Consider the following 11451-nt stretch of genomic DNA (forward strand, 5'->3'; position numbering starts at 1 on the left):
CATTGACCCCTCTAACAAATTTTGATTTAGTTGTGGCGATCATTTTTTTTTATTCAAAACATTTTCAGAGTTTAGTCTTGAACCATATTTCATTGAATCGTCTTAAAATGAAGTCGGTTTTTTTATCAACTTAAAAGTCATCACTCTTTGAATTCAATCTCGTATATAAAACGATTATTTTGAATTTTTTGAAGGAGTTTGATCAAAGTATTTAACTTTGATGACAATGATTTTTTTATTATAGGTCTTACTTCGAGCCACATTATTTTGAAAGTTTTCTCTATTTTTTTAAAGAATGTTTTGCAACTTTGGTTAATGATCTCACTTGAGCTTCACATTCATCGATAACCCACTACGTAAAGAGAGATTGCTGGTTGGCCACGATCTAGAGTTAAGAACCATTTTATATTGTTTCAATGCACTATAGTCCCATTAGAGGCCATTTGGGTCTATCAATAACATTAAAGAAACTACAATTGATATATTTTTTGGTAAGTTATCGCGAGAGATGTTTGAGAATTCATATGTACATGTGATGTATGTCAACGAAACAAAGAAGAAAATTTGTGTTAGAAAGGTCTTCTTCAACCTCTTCCCATTAATTCCAAATAAATTTTGGGAATCAATATCGATGGATTTCATTGAACACCCAAAGCGGGAGAAACAAAAACAATTATTCTGGTTGTGCTTAATCGTCTATCAAAGATGACTCACTTAATTTGTTGATCTTTAACATCCCTTCACAGCTAATAAGATATCGGAATTTCTCATTAAAAACATCTTAAAACTCCATGGTATACCATTATTTGTTGTAAATGATCGGGATAAAATCTTTCTCAATACCTTTTAGCGTGAATTCTTGAAATTGCAAATTGTACATCTAGTTTGTCTTCTACTTATCATTCACAAGCTGACGGACATACTAAAATAGTACCGTTGTTTGAGAACTTATTTGAGGTGTATGGAAGGGCAACGTCCACATCAATAGGATAAATGACTTTCTCTCGTGGAATGATGTTACAACACCAACTTTCACTCAACCATCCAAACTTATCATTTTGAAGTAATATATGGTTATAAACCACCACTGCACACTCCATATCTAGAAAATGACTCGAGAGTTGAAGATATTAACCGAACTCTTCTAACAAGGGATGCAACACTTCAACTTTTCAAGTTTCATTTGGCAAGAACTTAGAATTAGATGGAGCGAGTACAAGATAAACGTAGAAAAAGTGGAATTTGAAGTGGATTATTGAATTATTGTTAAATGTTAGAATATTTTGTAGAGACTTTGAGAGAGAATAATATTTTATTATTGTTTTGATAATTAGACTTGGATTACAAAGCCTTAAAACATAGGCTAGAAAATAACTGAAAAATCTTGCTAATCAACATTAATTTTTAACACTCCCACTTAATGTGTTGTCGGATTCCAAGTTTAGCTCGGAATTGTTGGAACCTCTCTCTTGGAAATGCTTTTGTAAGGATGTCAGATACATGTTTTTCAGATCGACAAAACTCAAGTTGAATTTCTTTTTCTTCTATCACTTTTCGGATAAAATGATGTTTGAGTGCTATATGGCGAGTTCGACTGTGGTGAACTAGGTTCTTAGCCATAACAATTGTAGACTTGTTGTCGCAGTAAATCATGACTCCTTCATTCTGATGATGACCGAGATCGGGTAAAGTTCTTCAAAGCCATATTGCTTGTGAAGTGGCTAGTGATGTTGAGACATATTGGCTTTAACGGATGATTGTGCAGCAGTTTGTTGTTTCTTGGACAACCATAAGAACATTGCTGAATCAAAAGAAAAACATTAACCCAATGTGATTTTCATGTCATCTAAGGATCCACCAAGATCACTATCACAATAACCAACAAGGTTAAGTGCATGATTTTTCTGAAATCTCAGACCGAGGTTGGTTGTACCTTGGATATATCATAAGACACGTTTTGTTGTACTAAGATGAAAATGACTCAGGCTCTACATAAATCTTGAGAGTAGTCTTGCAACATATATGCGATCAGGTCGAATTATTGTAAGATATAGTAGATTACTGATGAGGCTATGGTAATGAGTGACATCTACTACTTCTCCTCCATCTTCTTTCTTTAATTTCTCCCCCATAATTAGTGGTGTAGAGACGGGATTACATCTGAACATGTTGAATTTCTTCAAAATCTTTTTTGCATACATCTTTTGGTAGATAAATACGGTATCTTCTTCTTGGTAGATATACATGCCCAAGAAATGTCGAAGTAGACCCATATCGCTCATTTCATACTTTTGAGTCATGTCATCTTTGAACTCTTCGATCATCTTCATATTATTTTTAGTGAAAATTAGACCATTAACATACAGAGTGATTATAAGAATATTGATACCTTGTCTTTTGACATACAAGGTTGCTTCACTCTTACTTCTCCCGAATTCTGTTCGGTTGAAGTAGTCATCAATCTCACTATACCAAACGTGAGGAGCTTGTTTTAGTTCATACAGCGTTTTTTGAGCTTGTAGACCTTATCTTCCTTTCTTTTAAGAATAAAGCCTTGTGGTTGATCTACATACACTTCTTCTTTTAATTCGTCATTGAGGAATGCTGACTTGACATCGAGCTGATAAAGCTTTCATCCTTTATTGGCAGAGAATGCAATTATAGTTCGGATTGTGTCTAGTCGAGCTACTAGGACAAATGTCTCCCCGTAGTCAATTCCTGGCTGTTGAGAATAACCTTTCCCATCGAGTCTTTATTTATTCCTTTGAATGGATCTATCTGTGTTATGTTTGACTTTGTAAATCCATTTAACACTTGTGACTTCTTTGTCGGTTGGTTTGTCAACAAGGTTCTATGTCTGATTCTTCATGATCACATTGATTTCATCCTCCATTGCTTTTCTCCATGTTTCTTATTTGATTGTTTTTTCAAAGTTTTCTGGCTCAACTGAACAATACTTACATTTAACATATATATTGTTTATTGATCTATATCTCTTTGGGGTTGAACTTGGGGATTAAGTCAGATCAGTTGGGTTACGACTTCCTTCATTGAGTTGATCTAATCTCAAATCTGGTGTACTTGGAACTGATGAAATATGTTAATCATTGTCGGTGTTAATTATAACGTCATTTTTCTAAACTGTGTTTTCTTCCCAATTCTACGAAGATTTTTCATCAGCTTTAACATCTCGGCTGATAATAACTTGACATTCTTTTAGGCTAAACACTCTATAGCCTTGTTCATGGTACTATAGCCAACAAAAATACATATTTCGCTCGATTCATTAAATTTACTTTGTTTCACTTTTGGAATTTGAGAATATCACATACTTTCGAATACTTGGAAATGGTTTACCGATGGCTTCCTACCACTCCATACTTCAAATGGAGTCTTGTTTAGTATGAATGTGGTTGGACATCGATTGGATAGGTAAATGGTGGTGTAAACTGCTTCAGCCTAGAAGGTTTGGGTAAACCATTCTCGTGAATCATTGATTTTACCATTTCAACAATCGTTTGATTTTTCCTCTCAGTAACACCATTTTGTTGAGGAGTGTACCTTACTGTTAGTTTAGTTGTCGTTCTACTCCTTCATCTTCACAAAACTTGTGAAAGTCCTTAGAACTGTATTCCTTGCCTCTATCACTTCGTAGGATTTTGATGAAACATCCACTTTATTTTTTAATGAGACTCTTGAACTTTTTGAATATTGTAAATACTTCGGACTTTTGTCTCATTAAATAGACCTAAGTCGAGTGTGGTCATCGATGAATAGAACAAAGTACCTATTTTGAGCATGAGAAATGGAATCCATTGGTCCGCAAATGTCGGTGTGGACAAGTTTCAATTTTCTTTAGCTCTCCATGATACTCTTTTTGGAAAAGGAAGTCGATGTTGCTTTCCGAACGTACATCCATCATACACGTGTTATTTTTCTTCTATGCGGGGAAGTTCTTGCACCATACTCTCTTCATAATACAACTCCTTGAGTCTTTAAAAGTTGAGATGGCCAAGTCGTTGATGCCACAACGTTGATGTTCGGTAATTGGAGGTAGAAACTCAATGAGCTTTTAAATCGGCATAGTTGATGTTGAGAGAGAAACTTCAATTAACCATTTTGATCTTAGTGAACACCTTTGACTTATTTTGTCTATCAAAGATAGTACACTCATTGTTATCGAAGTAGAGCTTATACCCATTTTCCACCAATTGTCCGAGGCTGAGTAAATTTTGGCTCAAACTCTGCACACATAGTACATGTGGTTGTCTCCATTCGTCTTGATGGAGATCCTTCCAAGCTATTTTGACTTTATTTTCTCTCCATTCCCGAACTAAATAGAGACATTGACGCTTTTGTCGACCTCGGAGAATATATCTAAGGTCGGCGTCATGTGGTTGTTGCATTCGCTGTCTAGTAACCATTCTCCTCTCTCTTTGTCACTAGCTATGTGACACACATAGAATGTTCTGTGTATCTCTAGGGTTGTTTGATTTGCCTTAGCCTGACTTGTTTGATGAGTGTTTCCACTTCGGCAATCTTTTGTGAGGTGACCAAATCGATGACATTTGTTGTATATAGATTGGCCTTTGTAACAACAGTCCTTCTTTGAGTGGTTTGGCTTATTGCAATTATTGTAATTTGATATGTTGTCTTTTCCATTTCCTTTTGAGTTATGTCCACCTCGTCCTCTTGAATATCTTCCACCTTTTGACTGGTTTGAACTCGAGTTATCTTCTCGTTCGTTGTTGCTAAATTTGAGTTTTGATTGAAATGCACTCTCTATTGGTTTTTCAGAGTGTCTAGACAACCGTTGCTCAAATAATTTTAAGGACGACATCATTTCTTGGACTGTGAGTGTTGACATATCTTTTATTTCTTCAATGATGACTACGATGAAATCGTATTTCTTAGGAAGACATATGAGAATCTTTCGCACCATTATCTGGTCTGTGACATCTTCACCATGAGATTTCATCTGGTTGATCAAATCAAAAAATTTGGTCGAAAACTCCATCAGGGGCTCTATCTCCTTCATTTTGGCATTTTTGAATTCCTTGAGTAGTGATTGGAGCTTAATTGCTCTGACTTTCACATCTCCTTGAAATTCAATCTGTAAGATGTCCCATGCCTCTTTGGCTATATCGGCACACATGATTCTGGGAAATATTGTTTTAGTGACTGCTCTTTGGAGGATTGAAAGAGTGTCTGAATCAGTTTGTCGGGACTACTTTAGTTCCTTCAGGTCGACTTTATTGAGGTCATTTTCTTCCTCTAACTCATTCACTCAATTCTCTAGTCTATGACATCATCACCATAAGATTTCATCTGGTTGACCAAATCAAAAAATTTGTCGAGAACTCCATCAAGGTCTTTGTCTTCTTCATTTTGGCATTTTCGAATTCCCTGAATAGTGATTGGAGCTTAATTGCTCTGACTTTCACATCTCCTTGAAATTCAATCTGTAAGATCTCCCATGCTTCTTTGGCTATATCAACACGCATGATTCTGGGAAATATTGTTTTAGTGACTTCTCTTTGGAGGATTTAAAAAATGTTTGCATCGACTTGTCGGGACTACTTTAGTTTTTCAGGTCGGCTTTATTGAGGTCATTTTCTTCTTCTGGCTCATTCACTCCATTCTCCACAGTTTCCCAATGATTAAGAGATTAAAAGATAGTCTTCATTTTTACGTATCAAAAATCACAGTCTTCGCCGTTAAACTCTGGAATGAGATGGTTGATATTTGTTGATGTCATTAATTTGGATAGATTGGTAGAAGATTGTGGTGGATTGAAAGAAACTTGGGGAATTGAATACATTAGTAGAAGGTTTTGTGGATTGGTAGAACCTGGAGGCTCTGATACCAAATGTTAGAAAATTTTGTAGAAAGAATAATATTTTATTATTATTTTGATTATTAGATTTGAATTACAAAGTTTTAATATATAGGCGAGAAAATAACTGAAAATTTTGCACATTAATTTTAACAAGCTCCAACTTTACCGTCAATTGCTGTTGGAAATAATCACAAACTGTGTACTAAGTACTTCGGATCTTTTCATGTTATGGAACGAAGTGGAGATGTGGCATACCGATTGGAATTAGGTCACGAGGCAAATATGCATAATGTCTTTCGCATCTTTGAGCTGAAGAAGTACAAGGGTATGCCAAGTATAGTGGAAAAAAAATCCAAGTTTGAATTTTCTTAATGGAATTCCCGAAGACATTCAGGATGAAATGGGAGTGACTTAGAAGAAGGATATCGTCGCCAGGTGTTTATTAAATGATCAGGAGAAGAAGAGAATTCGTGGAAAGATGCTAGGCACTGATTCTTCATCAACCAGAGACTTTTGTGGCTTGGAGAAATAATAAGAAACATTATATTCGAATTCAGTAAGATGTCAAACTTCTGAAGAAGAGGTTATTGATACACCACAACTAGATGTTGATCTAATGGCATGAAGTTCCTATTTTCTTTCAATTTTAATTGTCTTTTCTTATTTTTGGTTTTCTTTTCCTGTTGAAGTCCTTGAACTATTTTTATTTTTTAGTTTTGACCTTTGGTTGATAGGTCACCTCATCACTATGGTTGTATCCGATTTTGGGCGAGATTATATGAGATGAGATGGTTATAAGACATAACTGGTAATACTCATTTTCTGTATCTGCTCATATTTTTGCTAGTTGTGTTGATTCGATAAGTATCAATTTTCATTGCTCGATTGTTGTTTGAGTGTGTAAAAAGCTCATATAAATTTAAATAGAGTGAAAAAAATGTTTGTATGTGTTTTGTAGATGATTTTTATTTGGCTTCTTATGTAATGTATATTATGTTTAAATGTATTAAAATTTGAAGAAGGTTAATATGGAGAATGCATAATGGACCATGTTAAGTATGTAAGATGATATATTAATGCATTTAAATGCAATAGTTTACATATAAAAAACTGTGTTGTAGATGAATTGTTCAGAACTAGACTTTTGAAAGTAGATATTGCCAAATTTTGAATAAAATGCATTACTCATTATAAAACCCCCACTACGATTTTCAAATTTAAAATTTTGAGGGACGTACCTTCTGTTTTTGAATATTTTGATGGACTAATTTCAAGTTTTCTCTAATAGAACAAATAAATTAAACTTTTAAAACATTCTTATGATTTACCATCTCAAATCTATATATGTTGTTGCATAATTTATTTGTGTCCATCTAATGGAGCAAAACTTGTCATGAAAAAACGGACCCAAGAGATGCAAGCTCGGACCTAGACCAAAATAAGGAAAGCAAATGACCCACCTTACTTTTAGTTGGACATTGATGAAAATTGTGGAACATGCATGTTTTGCACTTTTGGTTAGGTAATTGTTATATCAATATTTTTTTTATTTACTTGGTCCTTTAATGAATCTATTATGAAACTCAACAATACTAAATAGATGAGATGACTTTAGGTGCAATAAAACAAAGTATTTATGTTTGTGAATCCTGGTGATACCCTTTAAGGAAGAGTTAACAATGAATAAGGGGATGTAAACCTACTAAAGAGACTTATTATTCTATAATGGATCAAGCTTTTGACATAACTATTGAGCATGACATCTAATGTGTCATCCATAGAGTCTACTTGCAAAAGGTCAAATCTTTGATAGACCCTTACCTACCATGTGGTGCACCTGATTGTGGTGACGATCTATGTTCCGAAAATGATGCTCTTTATGCATTAGTCTTAATCTATACAAACCAAGGAAAGGGATCAATCAACATAGTACTAATGTTGAAGTTCTTAACCTCTTATTACCTTATATCAAACAACATAGTAATTCTGAATTGTCAATATGATGGATGAAATGAAATGAAACATGTTATGAACTAACATATACAACATCAATATTATAGATGAAATGGATTACCCATATAAATTTAAAAAAGTACAAAAAAAAAAAAATTGAATGCTGGATATGGGGTTCGAACCCATGCGCAGATTGACTGCAGAAGATCTTAAGTCTTCCCCCTTAACCTCTCGGGCAAACCAGCTTTTGATAAAATCTTTGTAAATTTATTAATACATTAAGTATTTTTATGAACTATCAAAAAAGAAAGAGTATTTATTTATGAGTTTTGAGTTTTAGGGCTTAGTTGAGCAGGTTGTATCAAGATGGCGGAGCACTTGGCGTCGATATTTGGTACAGAGAAGGACAGGGTGAACTGCCCTTTCTACTTCAAGATCGGAGCTTGTAGACATGGTGACCGTTGTTCAAGGCTTCACACCAGACCCGGCATCAGCCCCACAATCCTTCTTTCGAACATGTACCAGCGCCCTGATATGATCACTCCCGGCGTCGATCCTCAAGGCCAAGCTATCGATCCTAACAAGATCCAGCAACACTTCGAGGTCTCTTTCTCCTTTCTATGCTTGATTACTAGTGGGTTTCGTTTTCTCAGCGTTCAATCTTTGTGACTGTATATTAGGTCATAGATAGATATAGACTTATAGTTGGTTTGTGTGTCTGTTTTTTCAACTGGGTTTCCTAGAAAGAGTTTGTTTGTAGGATTTATGGTGAAAAAACTCAATTGCAGGATTTTTATGAAGATCTGTTTGAGGAGCTGAGCAAGTATGGGACTATTGAGAACCTAAACATCTGTGATAATTTGGCTGACCATATGGTATTTGATTTACATCTTCTTCATAAAATAGTTTTCTTTGTTTTGATTTACTGACTTGGGGTTTTTAAAAGGTGGGTAATGTGTATGTCCAATTTAAAGAAGCAGAAGATGCTGCAAGTGCACTCCAGAATCTGACTGGAAGATTTTATGCAGGTTGGTTTAAGGGACATATTATGCAAAACAATTTTTTGATATGACTTGTTAAAATATGTCTGATCCTGTCTATGTTTATTCTTCCAGGGCGTCCTATTATTGTTGACTTCTCTCCGGTGACTGATTTTCGTGAAGCTACTTGCAGACAATATGAGGAAAATGTGTGCAATAGAGGCGGATACTGTAACTTTATGCATCTGAAAAAGATTAATAGGTAACCTTTATAGGGTTTTTTCCAATCAATAGAGTTTTACTAGTTTCTCAAGTGGTTAGTGTCTTGAACTTAAGAGATTAGAGAAAGCATATTGATTGAAGTGGTAATCTTTTTTGGGTTTTTTCGCAATTTATGCTTGGTAGTAACTTTTAGGATGGTGATGGATTTCCTTCATGTATAGGGAGCTAAGGAGGCAGTTGTTTGGAAGGAGTAGTAAACGGAGGCACAGTCGGAGTCCAAGCAGGAATCAGCCTTATGAAGAGCGTCCACGTGGTGGTGGTTCAAGAAGAGGTGGTGATGATGGAGATCACCACCACAGTGATCGGAGTCGGAGACATAGAAGCAGAAGTCCTGGTCGAAGAGGAGGAAGAAGAAGCAGGAGCAGAAGCAGAAGCCCTAGAGGAGGTGGTGGAAGGAGGAATAGGAGCCCGCCAGTGAGGGAAAACAGTGAAGAGCGAAGGGCAATGATTGCTCAATGGAATAAGGAGCGCGAACAGGGGGAAGATAAGAATGTGGAAACTGATGCTGATGCTGAAATTAAGAATGAGAATGGCAACAACCATAAAGAGAACTTTGTTGAGAGGGAAGAAACTGATTCACATCAGCAAGAGCCAGAGCATAAAGAGCATAGAGGATATGATGATGACTGATCTTTTGTGGCATTGTCTGGTTTGTCTCATTGCTCTCTCTCTCACTCTTTTTTAGTAAAAGTTTGTTTTTCATACATTTCGAATTGAAAAAATTAGTTTGAAATAATTTGCATTCTCTGAAACTGAAAGTTAGATTGCTTACTGCCCATTTTCAACTGTGCAGGTGACCACAGGTCCACTCTGTCTTTTGATAATGAAAGTTAAAGCTTAATCTTTTTCCTCCTTAGGGCTACCTCTACAACCTTGTTTGATTTAGGATTATTTGAATAACCAAGTGGTTATTTTCAAATAATCTTGTATGATGTAGGTTATTTGGGTTATTACGGGTATAAATATATATTTTATAAAAGAAAATTGAGGGTATTTTGATTGATGAGTAGATTGTTGGTTATTTGAAATTAATCTGAAATAACCCACGCAACAAACAACGCTTTCCTCCACAGCATTGATATCTTTTTGGGTTCTTGATACCTCTAAGTTAGGTTTTTGGGTGTTTTAGTAATTGGATAATGACATAGCCAGGGGCAGATGTGATTTGAATATGTTTTATTACATCTTACGAAATCTGTTGAGTTTTGCAGGTTGAGGATGGGGCCTGAGTGTTATTTACAGCAGCTTATCATGATATTTGTTTTCAGGTTATCTCTTGTTCATTCCATCCATAGCTAGCTAGCTTCCATGCAGGGCAGAGAGGTTACCAGAGACAGTTGAGGAGGAGTGCCACCATTAGAGAAGCCAATCACAAGAAGTTTATTTCTTCTTCTAGAAACTTTTTTCCTTTTGATGTGAAATTTCTCTTTAAAGATGCAAGTATTTGAATCAGGATTTGTTTTTCTTCTTCTGTGTGTTGGTTTTGTTCTTATTATTGTGAGGGATGTTCCTATCCAGATTTTACTCTCCTCTTTGATATACTTCTTGTTGTTGTAACTTTGTTTGATACTGGTTTACCTTTGACTTGTTTCTTCCTCATTGTCATATTATTTGGGAAAGATAAATATGCACTTTTTAGGCCTTGTTTATTTGTGATTCTCCAATGTTGAGAACCACTTATTTCTAAATAATTGTGAATCAAATTTTATTATTTAGAAATCACCATCTTTAGAATCTCAAAACAAACATATGACTATTAGATATATATGTTTTTTAGTTAGGAGTGAGCTTAGTATTATTATTTTTTTACTTTAACCTCATCAATTCTAGTTAAATTTATTGATCTCATAATTTAAAGTATAAATTATTTTGATTGTATAAAAAATGAATTATTATTTAATACATACTAATAAGAATTTATTTAATAAGCTTTATATCTATAGTTTTTTTAGTGTTATTTGTTTTCTATTGTTTTTTAAATTAATTATATATACAATTAATAATAATATATAATTAATATTTTTAAATAAAATATTACAATTTAAAATAAATTCTCAATTTTAAAGAACTTGATATCATATTATTTAGTTTAATTTATTTAACAGATCGATTAATTATAAAATAAAAATAAATTACAACTATGATTTAGAAAATATGTAGTTGTAACTTTTCTAAGAAAATGGTAATTGTAACAATGAAATATTAGTTTTTTTTTTGTGTCTAAGAAAACCTATTCTCAAATTTTATAAAATTTAAAATACATAAATTTAAAAATAACATCAAAATCTTAAAAGATGTTGTGGATAAAATCGACTTACCATATAAATATAATAATTACTTATATTATTAATAATTATTTTATCAGATATAAAGTTGTAGAATATGTAAAGTAGTTAT

At 34.1% G+C, this 11451-nt stretch overlaps 1 protein-coding gene and 1 non-coding gene across 3 annotated transcripts; one reads left to right on the plus strand and one right to left on the minus strand.

Annotated features, from left to right (window-relative positions):
- Nucleotides 1-7953: 7953 nt before the first annotated feature.
- Nucleotides 7954-8037, minus strand: TRNAL-UAA. Its single transcript has one exon. It is a non-coding gene; the product is annotated as a tRNA-Leu (tRNA).
- A 90-nt stretch (nt 8038-8127) lies between these two features.
- Nucleotides 8128-10653, plus strand: LOC124920181 (splicing factor U2af small subunit B-like). 2 transcript variants are annotated; one of them, XM_047460609.1, is made up of 6 exons: nt 8128-8395; nt 8581-8667; nt 8739-8820; nt 8908-9034; nt 9216-9703; nt 10266-10653. In XM_047460609.1, the coding sequence occupies exons 1-5, from the start codon at nt 8159-8161 to the stop codon at nt 9682-9684; spliced, it is 1002 nt and encodes a 333-aa protein (XP_047316565.1). In that variant the 5' UTR covers nt 8128-8158; the 3' UTR covers nt 9685-9703; nt 10266-10653. The 2 variants fall into 2 exon arrangements, with proteins under 2 accessions (XP_047316565.1, XP_047316564.1); XM_047460608.1 differs by having other exon boundaries at nt 10323-10653.
- Nucleotides 10654-11451: the final 798 nt, after the last annotated feature.

This window comes from Impatiens glandulifera, chromosome 1, assembly GCF_907164915.1.
Source record: "Impatiens glandulifera chromosome 1, dImpGla2.1, whole genome shotgun sequence".
NCBI lineage: Eukaryota > Viridiplantae > Streptophyta > Magnoliopsida > Ericales > Balsaminaceae > Impatiens > Impatiens glandulifera.

Coding starts and splice junctions, on each gene's coding strand:
- LOC124920181 (XM_047460609.1), top strand. CDS start 8,159: ATGGCGGAGCACTTGGCGTCGATATTTGGTACAGAGAAGGACAGGGTG. Junction 8,396..8,580: donor AGATCCAGCAACACTTCGAG/GTCTCTTTCTCC, acceptor ACTCAATTGCAG/GATTTTTATGAAGATCTGTT. Junction 8,821..8,907: donor GACTGGAAGATTTTATGCAG/GTTGGTTTAAGG, acceptor TTATTCTTCCAG/GGCGTCCTATTATTGTTGAC.